Source organism: Passer montanus, unplaced genomic scaffold, assembly GCF_014805655.1.
Source record: "Passer montanus isolate IOZ18808 unplaced genomic scaffold, ASM1480565v1 scaffold2, whole genome shotgun sequence".
Taxonomy (NCBI): domain Eukaryota; kingdom Metazoa; phylum Chordata; class Aves; order Passeriformes; family Passeridae; genus Passer; species Passer montanus.
Window position 1 is genome coordinate 3,732,852 of NW_024366591.1, and position 24,971 is coordinate 3,757,822.

At 41.1% G+C, this 24,971-nt stretch overlaps 1 protein-coding gene across 5 annotated transcripts in view; it reads left to right on the forward strand.

Moving 5' to 3' along the window:
* KCNC1 (potassium voltage-gated channel subfamily C member 1) overlaps positions 1 to 24,971 on the forward strand; it is a 124,802-nt gene that overhangs the window by 84,578 nt on the left and 15,253 nt on the right. Inside the window, exons 2-4 of one of the 5 annotated variants that reach the window (XM_039706967.1) lie at positions 1,467 to 2,400; positions 18,116 to 18,304; positions 20,276 to 22,435. In XM_039706967.1, coding sequence (XP_039562901.1) covers positions 1,467 to 2,400; positions 18,116 to 18,304; positions 20,276 to 20,412 — 1,260 coding nt within the window. In that variant the 3' untranslated portion in view covers positions 20,413 to 22,435. Of the gene's footprint in view, positions 1 to 1,466; positions 2,401 to 18,115; positions 18,305 to 20,275; positions 22,436 to 24,971 lie in introns of those variants that run through there. The other 4 variants (XM_039706969.1, XM_039706968.1, XM_039706971.1 and 1 more) reach the window with 4 other exon arrangements.

Consider the following 24,971-nt stretch of genomic DNA (forward strand, 5'->3'; position numbering starts at 1 on the left):
AAGGGACACTGTGAGTAACAGGAAACTAAAAGGAACAGGAAACTAATATTTTTATTATCACAGTTACTCATGCTCATAAAGACAGGGAAATACCTTATATGACATATCTTATCAAGGTGACACACAAGACAAACAACAAGATAACAGATGTAGGAAGTAGAATGGCAAGAGGTACCATGACTGTACTACTCCAACACACAAAGACTTAGATATGTGCAAATTACTTAATTGATTAAAGGAGGATTGAGCAGGGCAACTGTGGTTACAAGACTTGTGAATTTTGGCCTGACTGCACTGACTGTACCCCTCAATTATCATGGAATACAACCAAGAGGACTCCTTTAGGCTGAGGAAAGACTGAGAAAAGCTAAAAAAGCTGGAGTCGATCAGCTTAGAGAATAGAATTCTCCAGGGAGATCTTATTGATGCCAACAAGGTCTCCCTGTCAATACTTAAAGGGAGCTCATAAGAAAAGATGCAGATTGACTATTTTAGTAAGTCCTGACAGGACCTAGGGTAATGGTTTTAAACTAAACAAGGGAAGATTCATACTAGAAGAGATTTTTTTACAATGAAAGTGGTGGAACACAAGCACAGATTTCCCAGAGAGTTGGTGGATGCCCCATCCCTGGAGACTTTCAAGGCCAGATTGTAATAGCAATCCAACATCCTTTAAAAAAAATTAATCTAATTCTGGTACAAGTCTTACACTGTAATGAGAATCTCCTCATACATATTATTGTGAAAGAAAATTGTATCTGGCAAAAGCCAATAGATCTGTGTCCTTTGGAATCAGACGACAGGCTTATCTGAAACCTCTTCCCCACTCCCAAAAGATCTAGAGAAGGGAACTGAGAACAGAGGCATTTGAGAGCTCTGTTTGATAATGTGACTCCTCAACCTGTGTCTGGGTTTGCCAAGAAAGTCTGATGATGCCAAGGACTCTGCTCCTTGCTGTAGAGCCCACCTGAGACTGCCACAAGTATTTACTAGCACCTTTCTGAGATCTGAAATATCACAGCTCTCACTAAGCTGGGAGCAGCCACGATACTGCTGAGAAAATGCTGAGAAAAGTACTGCCTGGCAGTTGTCCTGGAAGGTGTGCTCTCTCTTTAAGGCAAGGAAGTAACAGAAAACCAAGTTCAGGAAGGTACAATTTCAATATGCCTTTAACCTTAAATCCCACAGACAGTCCTAAGATTTAAGTGCTTTCTTAAATTTACACTCACACTAAGGTGCTATCCATATAAGAATGGATTTTAGCATGTACTTATATACTGCTTTCCCTCCCAGGCTGAATGTTAGGCTGTCTTTGCAGGTGAGACTTGGCATCTTAAGCCCACAGGAAGAAAGCTTGGCATTATATTCACATTTAATACAGCCCTTGCCTCTCCCTGTGCTTCAGAATCAAAGCCCCCATACTTAACCTATGGTTTAACGTTTCTCTCATATCTTTCTTTCCACAGTATGTGGCATTTGCCTCCCTGTTCTTCATTCTGGTCTCCATTACCACCTTCTGCCTCGAGACCCACGAGAGATTTAACCCCATTGTGAACAAGACAGAAACTGAATTCATCGGGAATGACACGCAGGTGCGGCACTACAGGGAAGCAGAGACGGAAGCCTTTCTCACCTACATCGAAGGTGTCTGTGTGGTCTGGTTTACATTTGAGTTCTTGATGAGAGTCACTTTCTGCCCAAACAAGGTGGAATTTATCAAAAACTCTTTGAACATCATTGACTTTGTGGCCATACTGCCTTTCTATCTAGAGGTTGGACTCAGTGGCCTGTCTTCCAAAGCTGCTAAGGATGTCCTGGGCTTCCTCCGCGTAGTCCGTTTCGTGCGAATCCTGCGAATTTTCAAGCTGACCCGCCACTTCGTCGGGTTGCGGGTCTTGGGACACACCCTCCGTGCCAGCACAAACGAATTCTTGCTGCTCATCATATTTTTGGCATTGGGCGTCTTAATCTTTGCCACGATGATCTATTATGCCGAGAGAATAGGTGCTAAACCAAATGACCCTAGTGCCAGTGAACACACACACTTTAAAAATATCCCCATCGGCTTTTGGTGGGCTGTTGTCACCATGACGACCCTGGGCTACGGAGACATGTATCCTCAGACTTGGTCAGGCATGCTGGTGGGGGCCCTCTGCGCTCTCGCTGGTGTGCTGACCATTGCCATGCCTGTCCCTGTCATTGTGAACAATTTCGGAATGTATTACTCCTTAGCTATGGCTAAGCAGAAGCTACCAAAGAAAAAAAAGAAGCATATCCCGAGGCCACCCCAGCTGGGATCCCCCAATTATTGTAAATCTGTCGTAAACTCTCCACACCACAGTACTCAGAGCGACACTTGCCCACTGGCCCAAGAAGAAATTTTAGAAATTAACAGAGCAGGTAGGAAACCTCTTAGAGGAATGTCCATCTGACCGTTAACCTCCATCCCGCGTAGTGATTTAAGATTCAGCCAGACTGCTTTCTTAGAGCAATGGGTAGCACATTTATCCATTCTAGTCCCACCATCACACAGTGAATAATATGTGTGAAGTCTAGGTTGCAGGGACAAATGGTACAGTGGAGGCTGATCAGCAAAACTAAGGATGAGAGCACGCTCTAGGAGCCCAAACTTTGGTCCTGGTTAAGGGCATACAAGTCTCAAGATATTTTGGAAAGCTGTTACATCTAGTGGAAGAATTTTGAGAGTTCTACAGCTGTGTTGCTGGACTGTGTAATGCATCTCAGAGGCTCCTGAGAGCTGAATGCTTCATAGAGCAGAGTAGGAGCCAAGTACTCAGCAATTACAGAGCTTTCTGACAAAACAGGGCTGGAATTTGAAACAGCCAGATGCTTTCTCATTTGTTCCCATTTGGGACCTTTCAGCTGTTTAAATGGCAGATATTGTACATCTCATTACAGAAACTAGGTGCCTAGTAAGTTGAAGGGACAACTATACCATCATGCATATTCATGAGACAATCCAGTCTCTTTCTGATGATTAACTGCAAAGTAGAACAACAGCTCAAATTCTTGACACTAATGCAAAATGACTCACTCTGAGACAAGACTAGATGTAAGGATGTTTATTCCATGGCATGCAAATCAATCTATTCTATAATATTCCACTAGAATTTAGCATTTAGAACTATGACGAGCCACATTTTCTAAAACATTCTCCTTTTGCAAGTATGGGTTGGTGAGTTACAGCTCTTTCAACCTTCTAGCAACAAAGGCCAACTGTAAAAGGTCTGACTGGTCATTACCAGGCTGGTTTGGCCTAAACAGTGATTGCCTCATTCTTATTTTTAATTGTACTGATTCATGTTAGCAATAGGTGAAACCAGAGCTAAATTAACCATATTAATTCTGCTGGGAGGGGGGAGGGAAATGGAAAGAATACTAGTCACCATGGAATATATTATAATATCCCATGGCTAGTGGTTAATTATGGGAATATCTCAGTTCTATGAGACTCCTATAGCACACAAAATTACGGGGCTCCAATTTGATTTTTTTAAACCCCATAATCTACCTCTACCCATGGAATATCACTATTTATTCTATGGAGTAATTTGAAAGTAGATAACCATGTTGAAAACAATGCCAACTTCATTTCTGGCAGATGTTCCAGCCAAGTTGCATAGTAGACATTCTTCAGCCTTTTCAGAATATACCCCTGTGTTGTTTTAGAAAGGACAGATTGCCAGCCAAGTGATCTCAACTGACATAGAGTTCCAAAGAGGTGTTTTGGAAGAGCTAGCATATACCTATGATGGTCTTGTGTTATCATTTTTTTGCTTTGAAGGAAATTCTGATTTGTTACTCATTGTGAGTGAGATATTTTCTCATCATCTCATAGCCATGCATGTTGATGTCATTGTGAGAAGCACAAAGAAAGTGAGACTTTCCTTTGTGTGTGACTTCACCAATGCCAATGCTGATTTTGAAGGGGAAGAGCTGGTGGGAATTTTTCTCTTCTTTCCTATTCTCTTTTCTCTTCCTTTCTTATTTCTTTTCCCTTCTGTGCAAGTATGTAAAATCCATTCAAAAGGTAAATAGCTTTCATTTTGTTTTTGTTAAAGGCTATTTCCATTGCAACAGGCCAATCACAATTCACGTGACTGATAGACTGTACCAATTGTACCCTTGGCACACATAAGCGATGGTTTTATCATCCATTCCCCTCAGGTTGCAAATGCTTATCACTGCTCATGTTCAAGCAGCAAGTTTCCTCATAAAGCAGATGCTTTTGTAGCATCATGGATCAAGAGGGAAAGAGGGCACAGCAGTATTGTGTGTCTCCTACCATGAGCAATGTGCCAACTGCTCCAACTGCAAGAAATGCCAGAATCTGAGGTACTTTAGCAGTCAGCTACAAAGTGAAGTCAGTTCAGAAATCCCTGACTTTATAAAATTCCTTCCATTACCTATCCTGGTCCTCTCTGGGAACTGGAGGACCAGGCACTCTACAAGTTCAGTACAATTCCGCACTGGTATCCTGAGAATACATGTAATTTTGGTTCAATGTGGAACTGTTTCGCCACCGTCAGTGCTCTAAACTCAGCTGTTACCACAATATCCATGAAGTAGTGATAGTAGCAGCAACTTACCTATTTCTGCAATAATTAAGAGAGACTATTTTTATATACATATACAAGCATATATATTTTAAGAAGTAACAAAGCACACTTACACTTCAGCTAACAAAATTGTAACTGTAGCTGGAATTCTGTTTCTGATAATTATTATGCACCACTAACAGCAAAAAATATTGCCTGCATCTTTTCGCTTCCAAATAGGGAACAATCTATATGTATGCAGGAGAAAAGCAAAAAATACTAAGATCAGAACCAAACTGTTAAGACAAGATCTGCATTGCCTTGAATGTTAAGTTTCATATCTGTAACACGAAGCATTCGCAGGAACTGACTTGTTTTTGAAACCATTACCAGCACATTATATGAAAGCAGGGACTTGCAAGCAGTGAAAAGATGGTTAACATCATCTAACTGTAAACAACTAGTTATAGTTAATATTATAGTTAATATTGCATTAGGAACACAGAATGGGTGCCTAACTTTTCTAAAATAGTGTCCAAGTTGTCCAGAAAATTTCTTGTAATTTTTAACTGTAAAGCTTCAGTGTGACAGTGTCTAGGTCATATAAGATCATGTGATTTGTATCCAGTATGTTATTAAAAAACAAAAATCCTGCTTAGTTGCTCAGATGTAAAGGACATCATATGAAGTTATTAATTCTATATATTATTTGTGGTGGAGTGATTAAACACATCACCAAACAAGGCTGAGCATGAAGTAGTTCTACACATGAACTCCCTCTCTCATTCTCCAAGTCAGCACTTCACATCTGCTCCTGGTCCATGCCCTCAGGGCCAAGAGGGCTCTACAGAGAGCTCAGCACAGCTCTGCCTGGTGCCTCCTCCCAGGATAAGGAGCACTTTCCTGGCACAGGCATGCAAACAGCAGAGCTTTGCCCACAGGCTGCACAGCTGCTGCCCATGATGCTGTGGTCATTTGCAGCCAAAGCAAAGATGTTTTGAATTTAAAGACTGGCAGGTTTGAATTAAATCTTTTTATTGCCCTCAACACTCTCAGCAGCTCAGTCCTGGGCTAATCTACACCTGGCAGGAGGGTATCTTTATTTAACAGCACTTGACTTTAATCTGTCAGAGTTTAAGAATGTCAGAGTTTCATTCTACCATACCTCCTCTTCCTGCAGCAACCCTTCCTGTTTTCCATCCTGTCTGATCCCACCAGTGGGTGGCTGGGAAAGCAGCAGAAGTGAGGAAAGGCATTTCAGAGCAGAGGATGGCAGAGCTACAGCTGCAGGCAGACCTTCACCAGCAACATTAAGAAAGGAGAAATTTCCCCTATACAAAACATTGTCTTCAAAGCCATTTCTGCTGCCCATAAATTCCCAAGATACTGCTTAAAGAGTGCCTGGTGAAACTGGGCCTGATACAAAGCAGCAGATTTCACCTGACCAATTTGACTAAAACTCCTTGACCTGGGGATATCTGAAACTATAGAGAACTGTGTGTCCCCTCACTTAACATACACCCACCAAATTCTAACATCTCCATCTAGCTGAATTTAACTAAAAAAACATCAATCAACCACAGTCTGCTATGCTGGAGTGTCTTTTATCTCAAGTATTCTAAACAGTCAGTATTATAACAGAATAAAAAAAAAAAACAAAACCAAACAGTTCCAACCACTTAAATATGATTTTTTTTCCCAAACCTCACACTGTCCTACAGGTATAATAATTTAATCCAGTACACAGTGAAATATTTTAAGGTGCAAATTTTAAGAAGACCTCAAAATATGCAAAACAAATATTAAAAGCTCTCAGTTTTGTTTTTAAAGTGTTGCCCAGTTTCTCAGCCCCTCTCTTACATGAACTGTGTGCTCACCTGCTGGACAAGTTGACTTCATGGTTACATCTCAGAGTTAGTTATCACTGGATGAAGCAGTGAATGTAACTTCCCAACACTGTAAAAGAAATTTAGAACATGAGTGGAATTCATAACTTCATTTGATGCCTACAGTACTGTCTGGTGCCATCCAGCTATTCATGATACATAAGCCAAGGAGATGGGTTCTTTGGGGGTTGTTCAGAATTCTACCCAACCCTTTTATTCTCTTCATATATATATTTACAACACCAGCACACAAAAGGTTTATATTGACTTCAACAGGGCCAGATTAAGAATTTCTCACCTCTCTGATCCCCTCTACTTGCAGCTTCACTTAAGTTATACTCCAAGGATATCCTATATTCATACAAATGTATTGTGCAGGCTCTTTCACAGTGTACTGGTGGCAAAATTCTCTATTCATTGCACAGCTGTAAAATACACCCCAAAAAAATTTACTAGAATTGCGGTATCTAAGAGGAGAGGGGAAATGTCTGTCATTACTAACACAGACTTCAGCTTCAGAAAAACATTCTGTGGTTCTTTTACTTCTCTGCCCCAAAGCCAATTTTCAATAACCCACTCCTAGACTATCCTGATGTTAGAATAGTTAAAGTAATCCAAGTCTATCACCACAGAAGGAAGCTACAGAGTTGCAGTGACTCCAGTGTACTCCATGGTCAGATGAACTGGAACAAGATATGATGTTAGGAACCCATTATTTCAATGCAATTTCCTAAGAGAGAGCTGATCTCCTTTTAAAGAAATCGTGTGGAATTACCCATTCCAGCTTTATCACTCATGCTTTCTGAAGGAGCTGCTCTTTTCTCAGGGCTTCATTTTTCATCTCTTCTGTCATCATAACCTAAATAACCTGTATTCCTTGTGCAACACACTGGCTCTAACGTCAGAAGCGTGCTGAGCACTGTAATTCTAGTGCCAGTGCTCAGTGGGAGCTGGGAACTCTAGGCAGCTCTTGTCAGAGGCCCATTCTGCTGCCTAACATTTCACTGCAGCTTGTGAACCTCGGTGGCTTTTATGGAGAGCAAAGCATTGTTAAAGCCATAGGTATGTAGTCACTGTGGTGGTCCTTCAAACCTCTGGGAAACAAATCCTCTGATCAAGGGTCTCTGAACATTATTTAAAAAGTCTCATCTAATTTTAGTGTCATAAAACCTTTGCCCCTCTCTGTAAGATGGACGGTAGACGGCAAAGTAACTGCTAAGATCTTACGTCTGTTTCAGCTCAAAAAGCTCAGGTGTTTAAATGGACATAAAAAGTATATAAAAAGGTAATAGGGAGATGTTTTTTTCTTTCCTCACTATACTTAGCCTTCCTAGTCTTTAAAGTCCAAAACTCCTCACTCCAAAATAGCAAATGAGGTAATGATCACATCTTGATATCACTGACGATGGAGTCTTTGGGATCTAATGGGGAAATTGCTAACAGCTCAAAACAAAAGGAATAACACTCAGTTATTCTCATCTAACTTAAGTTTAATTTGTCTGAGGTGCCCCTTATATTGGAAGAAGAATCAGGCAGCCTCTGACAGTAATCTACTCATTTATGACCTGAGTTGTCCTCTGGGGGTGCCTTTCTCCATAAGAGATCACAGGTGACTGCAGCTCTAATTCAATATTGTCACTTAAGTGCCTACAGCTCTGTGGAAGCACTTTGGATCTATTCCTGCCCCCTGCCCCTGTGGCATTCCTGCATCCTCACAGCTGAGGGTCACATGTAAAGCAGAATCTATAACTAATATAATGTAATACCTTGTGCAATTATTCATCTGTCTCTTCCTGTAGAGACAAAACTGGTGGGTGTCACTTGTACTACTGTTGACTTTAGAATGCGAGTGAAAAATAACATCCTCTTTATCAAGTAATTTGAAAACAAAGAGGCGGAGCTATGTATCCAAGCTCAGTGCTGTATGTTTCTTGCTTTTTTCTGGCACTAGGTGAGACACAAAAAAAAGATTCTAAAATTAAAAAATCTCCCCACACAAACCCTGTGGGCCAGAACCAGGGCTGTGTGTGTTTAGGCACAGGACTGCACTAAGCTAAAAAACAAATGCAGAACTAAATAATAAATTCTAGGAGTTTTCATGCCTTAATAACCTAATGAGCACAAAGCACTTGGAGTCATGGGAAAACACAAATACAAGCACTTCAGCCAAATAAGGCCAACCTGTGCCAATTCTCCAGCACAAAGCAGATATAAATATGGTAAATCCTCTTTCTCAAGCACATGGCTTCCATGCCATCCAGTGCAGAATGCATTCCTGGAATATGAAAGAGATACTCTTGGCATCTCTTCCTTCTGCTGTACTGAGTATGGGTGGTGTTTGCAGGACAGATACAAGAAAAGGCACCATTGTGCAAAAAGTGCATTTCTGCTGCAGCACAATTAAACACTCCAGATCACTTACCTGTTACTACAAAAGGCCAGGGACAAAGAGGTGTAGGGTATGAGGTCCCGTTTCTGTGCCCAGCCCACTTGCTTGTATCCCTCTTGGACTATACTTGCTGGATATTTTCTCTGAGCTTTCTGTTGACTTGCTTGTCTGTTTATAAGCACAAAGCCAAAATAACAAGCACTCTACCATTCCTGCTGTCATTGTTCTTTGTATTCATTCATCCACTTTCCATGTCTCAGACACCTTCCATACTGTATAGATCATCATACTGTATTCCTCAGTCAGAGCAGTAATATAAGATGGTAACATGACTCACCTGACTGCATTTTCCTGTAACCTCTACCTGACCTGTCAATGAACCCCTGGTGTTAGTGAGACTCTCAGACATTGAGGGCAGGTATAAGTAAACCCCCAAGAGGATCAGGACAAAACTAGGAAGGATCTTCCAGAGCTCTTTGCAATGCAGAATTTCCAGAAGCAACCGTTCTCAGCACTGCATTAAGCACTTATCCAGTAATGCCTGTAAATAGCAAGATGCACTGGATCGACTTTCCTAGAGCTCCTGCACTTCTCTAGCAGTACCAGTAGGTAGGCAGCCAACATACTGTCACCTCACTTCAAGAAGTAGTACCTGTCAAGGGTGATATTCTCTGGGAGTGACGTTACTATGTTGGCCAAGTTAGTACTGGGAGAGACGGTCACCACCGTCACTGGAGTGCCTTTCCTGGGGGACACGGCTTCCTGGAGGGACCCAGGTCGACACGGTGGTGAGTAAATGTTGAAGAGGTAGGTTGGGTTGGAAGGATTCTGCATAATTCATGTAGCATACTAAATTCTGCTCTCATGCCAGTGTAAAGTCCTTCAGTACTCAGAAGAGCTTCATAACAACTTTCAAAATATGCAGTAATATAAAACCCAGGAAACTAATAAACTAATAAACATACTTAGATAAAGATATTGATTTTAATGGCCTTAGAATATTGGGGTAACTAAAATGAATTTATTATATAGGAATCTTAATTCTTTTACATGTTCACATTTCTCTCTTTTTTCTCTTTCTCTCTTTCGCTCTGTTTGTTAACATTTACTTGTTATTGCTCTACGTTGCTTGCGACTTGTGTATGTTACAGACTGTCACATTTTATTCTGTGAAGTTTTTCTCCAATTCCCATCAACCTGAGCTCCATGTTGGGCAGCCGAGGAGATTACAATACAGTTCTTTATTGCAAAAGAACCAGGAATGTCACAGACTATAGGTAACTTCACTGAGGTTGTGACACAAAACCTGATGCGAGGTATTAATGCAAAGAGTAAGTACTTGGTATGAAAATAGAGCTATTTAGTCAAATTACTTTCTTTTTTTTTCAGATAGTCTGCATGGGAAAAATTAATTTTCATTACTCTCCAGAAGAAAACACTCCCAAACCTACCAATCTAGGATTTTTGTCACTCTCATTTGAAAACCAATGGTGCCTATGTCAACATATCATTGCTCATTTTCAAAGGCTTAAACCCGTATTTTCTGTGCTGTTCTTCTCTATGCTAAACTTCCTTTCACACTCTCCAAGTCATCATTTCATCATTTTGTCATCCTTTGTCTGTGGTTTAATATATCTTCTACATAATTCTTTTTCTAATTTAATATAGTTATAACCCTTTCACTCTGAGGACCTGATTAAACAACAACAAAAACTAGTCCCCACCCATGGAATTCACATTTCTTAATCCTGTGTGAGGCTCTCTAGTCTATAAAATTGATTTCTGTAGCCAAAGATTGTCTGGCACAGAAGCATAATTGTTACTTTGCTAAATGATGTCCTGAGCAAAGCATTTCGCTTTACAATCTTCCCCAATTACTCCCATAAACTAGTTTTAAAGAATGGTAAAAAGTAGCTGATAGACATTCTGATCATTTTCTAGAGGGACAGCATGAGGTTTATTGCTTATTCTTAGTTGTCAGGAACTCAGAAATCACTATAGTCATGCATCAATTCAAGAAAAGCTTATTTGTCTCAGTATGAAGTTCCTTTACTACGTGATTTGCTGTTATGCTCTGACCCTCTCTTAACAAGTGAAGAAGCACAGCAGAGTTTCCATGATGTCCAGCATAAAACAATACAGTAATTTATACTGATGAAATTGATGAGTGGACAATGAATATTAATGCAGAGTAAACACTATCCAGGCAACTAAAACAGAAACAACTTGCTAACACGAGTGGAATTTTACTTCAAGAGACTCAAGAGAGTCAGGAATTTAACTGTAAGTACTTCCTTTCCATGCAACATCTCAGAGAGAAATCATTGAATAACCCAATTCTTTAGACTGAAAAAGGCCTTGAAGGTCATCAAGTCCAACTTCCAACCCAGCACTGAGAGTCCACCACTAAATCATGTCACAAAGACACATCCACACAACTTTTACATAACCCTGGGGATGGCAACCTGACCACTTCCCTGGACAGCCTGTTTCAATGATGGACAACCCTTTTGGTGAAGAAATGTTTCCTAATATCCAATCTAAACCTCTCCAGCTACAACTTGAGGCTATTTCCTTCTGTCCTATTACTTGTTACTGGGAGAAAATCAACCCCCACGCCTGTCCGGATCCCTCTGCAGAGCCCTGTGCCCTCCAGCAGATCAGCACTCCCACCCAGCCTGGTGTGCCTGCAGCTGGCTGAGGGTGCCCTCCATCCCCTCATCCAGATCACTGATAAAGAGCTTAAACAGGGCTGGGCCCAGCACTGAGCCCTGGGGAGCACCACTGGCACCGGCTGCCAGCTGGATGGAATCCACTCACCCCCAGTCTCTGGGCTCAGCCATCCTGACAGTTTTTTACCCGGTGAACAGTGCACTTTTCCAAGCTATGAGCACACAATTTCTCTAGAAGAATGCTGTGGAAAACTTTTCCCTCATCCACTAAGTTTCCTAAACCATCTGTTTCCCAAACCTGTGCTGTCTGAGCCTGATGCCCTGGTTGTCCAGCATGTGCCACGTGATGGCTCTCAGGACAATCTGCTCTGTGCCTTTCCCAGGTACCAAGGTCAGGCTGACAGGCCTGTAGCTCCCCAGATCCTCCTCCTGGCCACTCTTGTAACTCAGTGTCACATTTGCCACCTCCCCAGTGCACCAGTACTGCTGATGAAGGATGGAAAGTGGCTCAGTGAGCATTTCCATGAGCTCCCTCAGTACTTTTGGGTGCACCCCTCTGGCCTCAAAACTTGTGTCTTAGTGCTCAGTGACCATTTCCCCTGGGATTATGGGAGCTTCATTCTGCTCCCCATTCCTGTCTTTCAGCTCAGGGGACTGAGTACCCAAAATAAAACTGGCCTGAATTAAAGATTGTGACAAAGAAGGCATTACATAGCTCAGCCTTTTCCTCATTCTCCGTCACCCTATATTCCCAACATCCAATAAAGGATGGAGATTCTCCTTAGCTCTCCTTTAGCTGCTAATGTACTTATAGAAAGATTTTTATTGTCTTTTATGGCAATAGCCAAATTGAGTTCTATTTGGCCTTTGGCCCTTCAAATTTTCACCCTGCCTGACTTCATGACATTCCCTGTAGTCATCCTGAGCTGCCTACCCCCGCTTCCAAAGGTGAAAGTTACCCTTTTTTTTCCTGAGCTCCAGCCAAAGCTCCCTGTTCAGCCAGGCTGGTCTCCTTTCACCAGCTCTTTCTTTGGCACACAGGGACAGGCTGTTCCTGTGCCTTTAGGACTTCCTTATTAAAAAATGCCCAGCATTCCTGCCTTCCTTGCCTTTCAGGATTGACTCCCAAGGGACTCTGTCAACCAGACTCCTAATGTCTGCCTCAAGAAGTTCAAGGTAGCAGTTCTGCTGACACCCCCTTTCTTACTCTCTAGGAATCACAAAATGTATAATTTCATTATTCCTGTGCCCAAGATGCCTCCAACCATCACATCACCCACAAGTCCTTCTCTGTTCACAAACAGGTCCAATGAAGAATATTCCCTAGCTGGCTGACTAGGGAAGTAAAATCTAGGGATATAAAGTCAATGGATATTTTCAGATAGCAAGCAGCTCTTAACTCCTCCACAAATCAAAGTAAATATATTTGAATACTTGAATTCCTACTCCTAATTTCGTCATAATCATTTGCTTAGCATAAGAATTATCATCCTGGTTTTGCAGCATCAAGTGATGCTGCAAAACCAGGATGCAAAAAGGAATGTAAAATCCTTGCTTTTTTTTTTTTTTTTTTGAGAAAAAGACAGCTGGGAAAATCTGTTCTCCAGCAGCCTCACGGCTGCTCTACTTCCCACTTCCAGATAAGAGCCTTGTAGCTAAGAAAAGCTAGAGCACAGCAATTCTCCACCCTCACCTCAGCCGTGCCACCCCTGCTCCTGTAGCTTTCTGTCACGATCCCAAAAGCCAGGGAAACCCGTCATCCCAAGAAGAATTTCCCACTGCCAGCAGGGTATGACACAGATAATGTTTGCCACAGTAACAACCCTTTTACATCACCAGGAGAGTGTGACAGGACTGAAATACAGAAGAGTAATTAACTCATGGAACACATACCAATACTTTCTTCAGGGAACCAGCTGGATTAAAGGTCTCTGCTGTTAGGGAATCTCATGGAGATCCTTCTTCATAAAACACTTCAGGCAGCTACTGTAAACATTAGTGACACATTTTAAATGAAAATGATCCTCATGTTCTGAAAAAGAGCCAAAGGAAACTCAGGAGCAGTTGATCAGGAATGGGACTATCCACAGACAGTAATAATGGCAGTCCCAGGTTTGGATCAGGACTATCAGTTGAGATAGTAAATGTAAAATGTAACTTTACTCAGAGAAGATTTCCTCTGCAGCAAGATTTTCATCTTTCAAGAAACTTACTTTCCTGGCCCTGTTCTCAGCTGCTCCTGCCTACTTCCTGCCTGTCAAACCCTTCCCTCGAAACAGGCTGCAAAGCTCTGAAGTCACCCAATGTCTGCTTGGGAAAGTTGTAGGTACTCAAGCTCTGTCCTTATCTCTTTCAATCTTTAAACAAGGGTAGGAGCAAGACTGACTCTGTTCTTCTGGAGGAAATTGTGAGTCACCTCATTTGACCAAAAAAGCCCAAAACTATGTCTCTTATTTGCTGTGTTTCTGATCCAGAGCTGATAAAACCCCATCTTCTTCAGCAGAATGTGGACAAATCTGTCACAGTGCATGTGTTCAGACATTGACTCATGGGTGACTATGCTTGGATACCTTGCTATGGATTGTGGGGTTTCTCTCTGCCCTGTTTCAGTCAAAGTGATCCTGTAAACACTGAAAATTATCTCCTCTGAGAATACCTTTCAACTCATCCAGTCTTTGGAGTAAGTGACCACTGCACAGGTCTGTAAACACATGGGAGAGAAAGACATGAGAGTTTGGGGGCACAGCTACAATCCTGAGATGAAGCAGTGAGAACTGCCACCACCCTAACCCCAACATGACTTCTGACAGTACCTACAGGGTAAGGCCATGGAACTTGTTTCTTGGCAGCTGTTGGAGAATGGCAGTATTTGCTCCAGGGAAGAGGACTGGGGTGATTTCCCCCTTGCAGGAACCATTTCAGCACAAGTGCCACATTTCTAAGCATAGATTGAGATCAATAAATGTATCATACAATTATGTCCACTGATACTCTGAACATAAGGTGCAGTTTCAAATAGTTGGAGAGTCAGTGTCAGACTCTTGCTTATAATCAAAACCAGCAGTGCTGGTAAAGTCACTGTAACAATTTACAACAATTTGCTGTGGCAAAGAGATGAGTAATGGAGCAGCAGGTACACAGGCAGCTCTACTGTGCTTCTCCACAATAAGCAGAGTACACTAATGCAAAATCCAGCAGTTCTCCTAAGTAGGGATATTTTTCAGAATTCCTTCCCCCCATTTTGAAATCCAGCATTTGCTTGGAAATACACAAGGCATTTCAATGTGCTTTTCTACAAATGAAGAAGGATGAGATAGAAAAAAAAAAGCAAGTGAAAACCACACAAATGAGGTAGTTGTGACACAAACTACTCACCTGGGAAATGTGCTGAATACTTTCCTTAGCCTCTCAGCCAAATCTCTTCAGGAGAATGTTTTGAGCTGGTGCAGTTAGCCAGGCATTCACAGATAGGACAATTAGGGAGATAAGGTGCCAAGCTGAGAGTCAGAAGATTTTGTTGTAAATAACCTCTTACATAGCAGTAGGCAAGTCACCTCACTGCATGGTAGCTTTACCCATTTGTAAAACAGATGCTAATATTGACTTCTCTTCATACAACAGAACCTAAAGAACAAAAAACGTATGAGCCTAATTCAGATTCTGCTAGCAGGGATGGAAGGACTCACCAGTTTGGCAGGGCAGAATCAACCCTTAGAAGTTTTAAGCACCTAGAAGTAGTTGTCATTAGTATAACTGGACTCAGAGTCAGGAGACAGCAATGCTTGCATAGTTTTTCTTTATCTGGAGTTCTCTCAAACACAGGGTCAGTCTTGGAAAAAGCAAACATGCAAATGGAAACTTAAGAAATCAAACTGAAATAATGTAGTTTCATTCCATCTTTGCACCTTATTCCTAAAATTGTTCAGCATGTCAATCTGCTAGTTAAAACAACGGGAATTTTTAACTGTGGACTGATGGCATCAGTGATGTTTATGTTTTCTTTACTCCCTTAACAGACTAATCACATACCTCCAGAGAATTAGGTGCTGTAGCCAGTGGTTTGGAACACAACTATTCTACTTAGCACTTACTTATATACACCAGCAATAGATGCAGTGTTCTGTGCTGGCAATTTCTCTGCTTCCTAAATATTCACCCAAGTTGTCATTGTGGATTAGCATGGCTATCCAGAATGTGATCCCTAAGGCATGGCCCGTGACTGTAATGTTCAAGGGACATTAATAGGATAGTTCAGTAATTTGCCCACATCTCCAGCTACTCTGTTCTCTTCCTCTTGAATGGAAATAAAATAACAAGGTTGTGGAATTTTACCAAGCATAGAGGAAAAATCATCAGCACTAAGGGACCCTGAAGAGGCTGTAAGAGCAAGTTCCAGCTCAAGCTACTAGAGATTTGTAATTAAATTTAAGAAATTAATTTGAAGAAGGTCAATTTTGTTGCCATTCAAGCACAACAGAGCCTGCAAGCTGCTTCCAAAAGAATCAATGGCTGTTAACCAGTGAGCAGCCTGACCCACAACCACGCTCCTCAGAGTTGTTTTGAGCTCCTGAAATGGATCAATTTGCTCTCCATCACCAAGAATTTCGTTTCCAAACCTGGGCTCAGGAGCAGCAGTGGGTGTCTCAGAGATTTCAGTGCAGAGCTCTGCTGACTCAGCTGCCTCCTTCAGGATTAGAGCCACCAGCTTGTAGCATTTGAGGCTCATGAAGCAGCCCAGTTCTTTGCTCCTCCCCAGGAGGACTGCAGCTCTCCCCAAACACAGTTAAGTGATTTTTAAATACACGGCTCAGTACCTGCAGTGTCACGGTTTCTATGGCAGCTGTGCCAGGTTTTTGTTCGGTTTTTGGGATCAAATAGCAGTGATTATTATGAACAGAAAGGAATTGCAACTCAGTGAAACCTTAAAACTTTAGAATCCTATTGAAATTAGCGTCTGCAAGTATTAAAATGGCCCTACAGCTTTTGCCACATTTTTAAATGTGTTGAGAGACCTAATTATTTCATTGCTCATGGAACAAAACAAAACATTACTACATCCCTCTCAGGGGAAATAATTGGCCGATTCTGAACAGAGAAAAATGGAGGCAGAGGTGAGATGTGCAGCAACTGTTTATGTTGTGACAAACCAGTGACATCTAAATAGAAGAAAAATAAAGGCCTAGAATGCAATTACTGGTGCATGATAGGTGCATAGTGCGTGCCATGTACATCTGTGTGTGTGTGTAAAGCAACAAACATAACTGGAAAATGCTTCTGCCGTCTACTCATCCATTGTCCATCAGAGGATCGAAATCATACCTCCAAACCCTACCTAACTGTATTTATTTTTCTTTGATGCTTGTTTTATTAGTTGGCTTCAAAACAATTGCAAATTAAATGACAATATTATATAGCATTTAGAACAAGCTAGTACATGAATGTAGAAGGGGAGCTGAAATTAAGTCTATCCATTGACTTTCTTTCCTCAAAGACTTGCAGGATCACCCATTGCCTTACAGTGTCTAGGTAATAAGCATTGTGCAACCGAGGTGTAGGATGCTGCCAGTACCACTCAGTTAACATATCTCAGCATTTGTGGAGCTTCAGAAAGCACATTTTGACTGTTTTTCCTTCCCTTCAACCAAAATACTCATATTGAGCTGTGCCATATTTCGAGTATATTCTCAATACACTAATTTGCACTTTCAAACCCTAAAAAAAAATCCTACACTAAATAGCACTTTATAAATGTAAGAACCAGTCACACAGAGAAAACATGATTCTCAGTCTATCCTCATGGGAATGTGTGGAGCAAAATGGGCAAATCTAACAACCTATTTTCATTATTTACAGCCAAGAGTAAATTGAACTCTATCTAGTTTCCAAATTCATGGCCTGCTGTAGTGTTTTGTGTATGTAGTGTCCTGTGCTGACATTGCAACTACTGTATGCGTTTCAGAGGAGAACATCAGAAAATGGATTGGGTTTTCTTTAAATCCACGTTCTGCTGTCGTATTTCCATACGTAACGTACTCTGTGTGTCTAAAACGTGTACAGCCATTCTGCATGACTGATACTAGAAATGCTATAAAACCATCTGGGTAAATTTTGGGGAGGGGAAGAGCAGGAATGTCCCCCTCAGTAATACCGCACACGGGTGTAACTACCACAAACAGAATATACTCAAATAGTCAAACACAACTCTCAGTCCACTGCCTCTCCAGAGCTCTGAGCGACAGTAGGCTCCATGACAAACAGGTCATCCATGCACCATCCGATGCCATGCAAAAACATACTCTGATTTCTAACCGCGGTCTTCTGCTCGCAGGACTAGGAACCATTGCACGCCCCTTTCTGAAAGGGCCCCTCAGTGTGGACGTACAGGTGGCTGCTGTCACACCTAACAGGATCACCTTTTGTTTCTCCTCCCACTTAACAGACTTTATTTTATTTTGGTGCAGTGCACACGAACGCAGTGTCTAGGACAGATGTGCTACCTTTTTTAGTGTGTCGCTATAGAAGTCTTTAGCTGTGAACCCTTAATTTGCAGCTGGAACTCTAATAAACAGTGCATAGTGTTTCAATAGCCTTCTGCTTATATGTTTGAAGATTCGAAACTGAATGGTGAGGTGGCCAAGGCGGCGCTGGCAAACGAAGACTGTCCCCACATAGACCAGGCTATTACGCCTGATGAGGGCCTGCCCTTTACCCGCTCTGGCACTCGGGAGAGATATGGACCCTGCTTCCTCTTATCAACCGGGGAATATCCCTGCCCGCCTGATGGAGGAATAAGAAAGGGTATGTAGCTGGGGCCCTGTAACCACGTAGCTAGCAACCGGTTTAAATAACTAAGAGAAAGTCAGCTTAGCTGTAGCACGCGATAGTGCGCTTGCTGTAGAGATGCACGTTTGGGCTGGAAACCACCACCTGATGTCTGCATTTGGAGTTTCTAACCTATTTCTTTCAGAAAGAAAAGCCTGAGGAGCTGTAAACTACCCCGTGCAGCTATGCTAGGCAGTCGAGCCTTCCACCCCAGCTGGTGCAGGGAGCTTTAGTGGAAGATGCTCTACTATATCCTTAAATTAGCCCATCCCATAAGGAGAGACCAATTAATGTATCATAGCAATGAAGGTTTGCCACTTGGAAAGCTCACAGAGCTTACGAAACTCTGAGGAGCACAGACTTGGAGGTGGCAGACAGAAGAGATAAAACACAAAAGCAAAACATACTCAAGAAAAAAAAAAATTATTTAGTGACCTTAACAGAGCACTAAAATAAAATATTTGGATATTAATTGCTGGTTAGTTCAATAGAGAAAGAAAAGCATGAACATCTGATGGCACAGGTGTCTTAAAATCAGAAAATAATCCATCTAAAATCCTTTCATAAATAAATCATTATTAGTTCGTTTTTCAGACTTCTGACAGGTAGGAATCTCTCAGAAGTAGTTTGCTAATGGCCAGAATAATCTATTTAGCAACAGAAGTAAAATCCCATTTAAAAAGCCTTCCCTTCTTAAAAGAGACTGTTTTGCTTAAATAATTTAATGTGAGACAACCATACAAACCCAAAATTAGAGCTACATCCATATGCATCAAAGTTGATAAGGAATGGGAAAATTGGAAAAGAACTCACTTTCTTCAAATCAGTGTTTACCACTGGTGTACTGTATATAGTATAAGATAGAGTCAATATTTTAAAACTGCAAAGATTGTATGACATAACCATACACTGAGTATGGAGTATGGAATTCCCATGTGCCATTGTATGATGGGCAATAGTTATAGTAAATGCCAGTTATAGATAGTGTATGTATTTATAGGTTTAAAGCTTATCATCAACAAAGATATAGTAGGACCACAAGACTTTCATATGAAAGTATATCCTCTAAAATTTACCTTTGTAGCAAAGCGTTTTACTTGATTCTGTATTGGATAAGCATTGGCCGTGTTCATTCAGCCTGGGCGAGTTCAGGTGGTTCCAGTGGATCAGGGGAACACTCCAAATGGCACATCCTTTGGGATGGGGAATGTATGGTTTTCACGATGCACTGCAACCTCCTCTCGTTCCTGAATGAAACAGAGGCTGGTTGGCTAAAGAGTAATATACGTCAGCATATTGTTGGCCTGTTTGAAACATGTTGAGAGCATCTTAATTGTTGTTCCAACAGAATTTCATCCATAGTTTGTGCAACTCTCTGTACACTTGCTGAGCTGTTTACGTGCATGCCTGAAAAAGAAAGGGGGGAGGGAGGGAGGGAAATTGAATGCATGCAATTTTGTTTTCTTTCTTTTTCTTCTCTTTTTTTTTAATGCTGAGAACAAAGGAGTAGTATCTCTATAGCAACACATTCAATTCTATGGATTTTGCTGCCTTGCCCCCCTCCTGCCCCACAAAGAAACCACAAACCTTAATTTTGCCTGAGGTCACAATGCATGAAGTGGAAGGGAGAAGTATGTGTGAGTGTATGACGGAGACATAGAAAATCCCTCCCACTGACTCTTCTTTTTTTTAGGGTACAACCATGTTGCTGCCTGTAGGATCAATTACATAGCCTGACCATCTTGAGAAATGATGATTTTTTTTTAATGTATATATTTTAAATTTTTTCTGTATTCCAACGGCCTTCTGAGTCATGTTGCAAGCGATACTACTCTCGGCATGTCCATGCATGCAGATGCTATTGAACTGGCTACAATGTTGACCTCATTCTTAGTCCATTCTGTCATTGATCCAATGCTGTACTTTGCATTTTTCTTTTAAATGAAGGTTACGAAATGTCACGGAGCCTTAACAGCATAGCTGGCATAAGTGGAAAAGCGATAGGATTATCCTCAGTGTCTGCGCCCTACAGCTCTCCTAGCCCAGTGAGACGTTCTTGGTCTCCCATCCCATCTATTTTGTAGCATGGATCAGTAGCAGAGAATGGTCTAAAAAGCTTTACTTTCAATTAGCCTATGCGATGTTGCATATAGTCCAGGTGACTAAGTCTGAAGATGCAATGTCTCACAGTAGCACCCGCTGCAAACGGTGTTACTTCTGATGCTTAGGTGACAACACTCCTAAATAGCACTCAGATGACAATAGGCAGGCATTGGCGTAGTACTGGTGGGCCATACGTGCTGCATGGTATCACTACATAGGATGAAGGGTAGATGCACCAGATGGCTTCCTTCCTGGTGCATCCTGCTAGTATATGCTTATTGTGGCTAATGGTGGATCTACTGGCTCTGTATGGAATGGGTTAGGCGTTTAGTCGATGCTGAAACATGCCAACGATGGAAGATTTTGCTTTTCTCAGGATATTTTTGAGCCATAGGAACCCTGCAGGAGTTTGAGCAAACAAGCACAGTAGGATGAAACTTTGCATGGGCACCTATTTTAAGCTGAAAGCAATACTCAGACACACTGTAGAGAGGTCTCAGTCTGGCTGACTGCATGGGAAAAAAAATCCTGTTGAAGAAGAATATGGCTGCCTCTGCATGTAGCTATTTCACCTTTTCCTCCTTCCTTTAACACTAAGATGCCGAGCTTGATGTGAAAAGCACAGGGAAGAAGCTCAAGTACTGATTGTATTCTTTACATGCAGATCTTTGCAAAGAAAGTCCAGTCATTGCTAAATATATGCCAACAGAGGCAGTCAGAGTGACCTGACAAGGCAAGATGGAGATGAACATTGATGGCTAATAAACATCTCTGTGGAACTGTGCAGGCATAGAAGACCTTCTCATTTGGACAAAGTTAACTCGCTCCATGCAGGTTTTGTGGATGATTCTTCGTGGTTCTGGAGTTGTACTAGAGATGCAGGCTTTTTCTACGGCCAAAATGTAACAAAACTGTAGAAGATTTTTTTTTTTAATCTATTTTTTTGTTCCAAAGCATGACTTGCATGAAGACAAAAATGAAAATGAAAAAAAAAAGGCAAAAAAAACAACAAAACAACACACAAAGAAATACTGCAAATGTATGATTAAGGAGGAAAAAGAAAAAAAAAAAAACAAAGTTATATATTTTCTTTCAAAGCTCTTTACTTTTACATACATTGTTGTAGCGAAAATGTAAAACATTATAAAACTGTACATTTCTTTGCTATGGATCGCTTCTTTTTGTATACAAGATAAAGAGTAATGGTTTTAAAAAGTGCAATCAGGCAGTCATCGGTCATATTGACCACGCCTTCACAGTTCATCACACCGACATGGAAATCAAGAACTTTTAATCCAACTAGAAGTGTATAAAAATAAGAAAAACTTTTTCCTGTCTGTTTTTGTTGGCATGCTTGTGACACATGGGACCTTCCTTCGGACCTGACAGTAACAGCTGGTTAATTTTCCAGCTCTGGTTATGTTGTATTTTATTGATGTATAGATCCAACGTAAAGACCCTTCATAAATTGTTCATATTAAGTAATCAGTATGAATTTTAAACAAAAGAGGTGTTATTTTAAAACTGGGACTTATAGTACAAAATCAGGAAAATACTCAAGTATAAATGGTCTCAAAGTTTAAGAAACAAGACAACAGCATTGTATGCAATTTAGTACTGAGTAAAATGCATGCACAATGTTATGCAAAACAATTCTAGCATGAAAATAAATTTTGTATCATGGTTTCAGTGCCTGCTGTATAGTGTAAAGGGGAATCCTTTTCTGAAGCAATCAGGGGTTTCCAGAGACTTGCTTCTAAAATCTTGAATAAATACAGTGTTCTCAACAGAAATGTAGGAGAAAAGCTTGGTATTGCTTTGGTTCTACAATGCTAATTTTGGTTAGTAGATAATAAATGAAGCCTGCAAACACTTGATACAACCGATGTCTAAAGAATTCACGCCATTAGTAATTTTACAAGGGAAGATTAAAAACCCCTATAATGATCTAGGTATCTTCCTTTTCCCTCCCCAACAATAATAAATGTTTGTCTTTTTAGCTGATTAAATGAATTCAGTTTTTCTTACTTCTTCGGGCCCCATCCTTCACTTGTTCATCACTGAGCCACACCAGTCCACCTGATCCGAAATGGAAAGAAATCCAGGTGTCCGAGTCGCACTTGATTTGCCACACAAAACATGCACCAGTAAGATCTGAGAAACACAATGGGATTAAGTTCCATTTTAGATGCTACAAATGACGATTATGGACTATGTGCCAAGAGCATTCTAGTTGCCTCAGAATTTTTGGTAAAGTACTTCCATGAAGGAAGGATACACACATTTATTCTCACATGAGGAATTTCAAAAGAGCTGGCAATCTTCTAGGCAACTTACAGCATCTGCAACTACTGATGGGAATGGAAATGTAAAGGAATAGTATCCCTATGATCTGGAGGAAGTAGAGATTAAACCCAAAAAAAAACCCAGAAGAAACACTCCTGGCTCTGGTAAGTGCTAAATTATACACAAAAAAACCCCAACTGCAGCTGGACCTGGTCGTCACAAAATTCTACTCCAAAAGAAACACAAGGAAGACCTCAAACTATGTTTTAGGAATAGAGGAAAGGCTGTACATAATTAGAGAACTCCTTTGTAGCCCTTGATACAGCATTATGTACTTGATTTCTGCTTTAGTTTCTCCCAATAACTACTTTTCACACACTGTTTCTATGCCGTCATTCTCAGAAGATAAATTTCTTACCTCCAGAGGTAAGATCCAGATTCATCCAGGATTTGCTTAATGAACAACTTTTCCTCTTCTAATGTACTGAGAATCCAGAAACAGATTTATCTGCCCCATTTTTTATTTAACACTAGCTCAAGGGCCCAGTGCTAATTCTCCATTACTATAAGGAATACCAGCAATTCAGCCCTGTAAATCCCATGTAGGTCTTCACCTTCCACTGCACTTTTCATCTATCTGAGCCTTAGAGAACAGGCTGGGTACAACTGTCATGCTGTGCTGCATTTTACACTCCCCACTCTTGTTTTCATTTAGGTTCCCCACTCTGCTCATTCTGATTTGAGGTAACCATGTCTTCTGGGTGACTTCTATAAACCCTTCAGAAACAGAACCATCCACTGCCCTTCAAGAGATGCTCTAAAGCTTAAGATCTGTTTGACCCCAGAGTTCCCCTTGCACAACAGTGGCAGCTCTGACAACACAGGGTGAGAGGGAAACAAGGGAAGTGGAAAATATCAGAAGCTGTTGCATTGAATCCTAAGGTAAATTTACCACATGATCGCAGCTGCCTTGCAGTTAAGGAGCTTTTGCTTGGGTATTATGATCAAAATATTAATTCCTTCAAGCCTGCCCCCTCTCGCTACAGGAGGTGCATGTCTTTATTAAAGCATTAAAACTATCTATGTGGGTAGATTCTGACTTCAGGCTTCAGTAATGCCACCAGCCACTTCTGAGTTCACACTATTGCAAGTAAGAGCTGAGGTTGGTTTTGCAGTTCAGTTATACTCTGCCTGTTTCCTGCTGTAAAGGAACATCTGTGTTTCCTCCTCCGTAAACTCAGCTTTCAGCAGTGAGTTCTCAGCTCTAAGACCCAGTGCTGGCCCTTCATCTGAACCCACTGGCAATTAATTAGTCGCTTATTACTTGCTCACGTATAAAGCTCAACCACACCTTCTACATATACAGCTTTTCCTCTGACCACATGAAGGTACTCATTTTTTCTGGACCAACATGATGTGTCTCCACAACTGCAATTTTAGAGAGAAGAAAATTCTAAGAAGAGGTTTCTGCTTTCTCACTCCACCAAAAAAAAAAAAAAACCCACCAAAAAAAAAACCCAAAAAAACCTAGCTAAAACCGCTGTGATAACAGTCAAGCGCAGCAGTCATTAATCTGGATAAAGTGATTTTTCATGTAAATTGCCTCCTCTCTCCTTAAAGTTTCAGGGCCAAAAAGAAAATACATCACTGAAACAAATGTCTGCTAGGACAAATGAGCCAACCGAAATACAGAAGAGAGGGAGCAGGGCTAAGGCAAAAGCATTCAAAAAAGAACTGAGCACAGAGCTGCTTACAAAAAGGATATCCTGAAGATATTACCCTGCCAGTTTGCATATCCCTTTCATAGTTTCAAAACAAGGCAGCCTACTTTTCTGCTTTCCATATAAATCCTGGAAGGAACTTTGCCTCTGAGCTCAAACACAAACTACCTTCACTTCATGAAAACATGCTTAAATTATGTAGGTTATTTTTAAGTCACTCACTTACTTGAGTTTGGGCATAAAATACCTGTCTGCTCAGGACTCCCAAAGCCTTTGCATTCATCTAGGACTATAAGTGCCCAATTTTTCTCCTAGGGAAATAAAAATGTTCATTTCCAATCAAGGACAATATTTGAATTAAAATTCAACAGAATGTTCAAAACCAGGTCCAGAACTGCATCTCTTGACTTTCTTTATCTGACACGGCAAATGCTATATAACAAGATATCTTCCCTGTCTCAGCCTGGCAAAGCCAAGTTTTCAACTCTCAGCATTCACTTAAACATTTAAAAAACTTCATGCAAGTGCAGAGG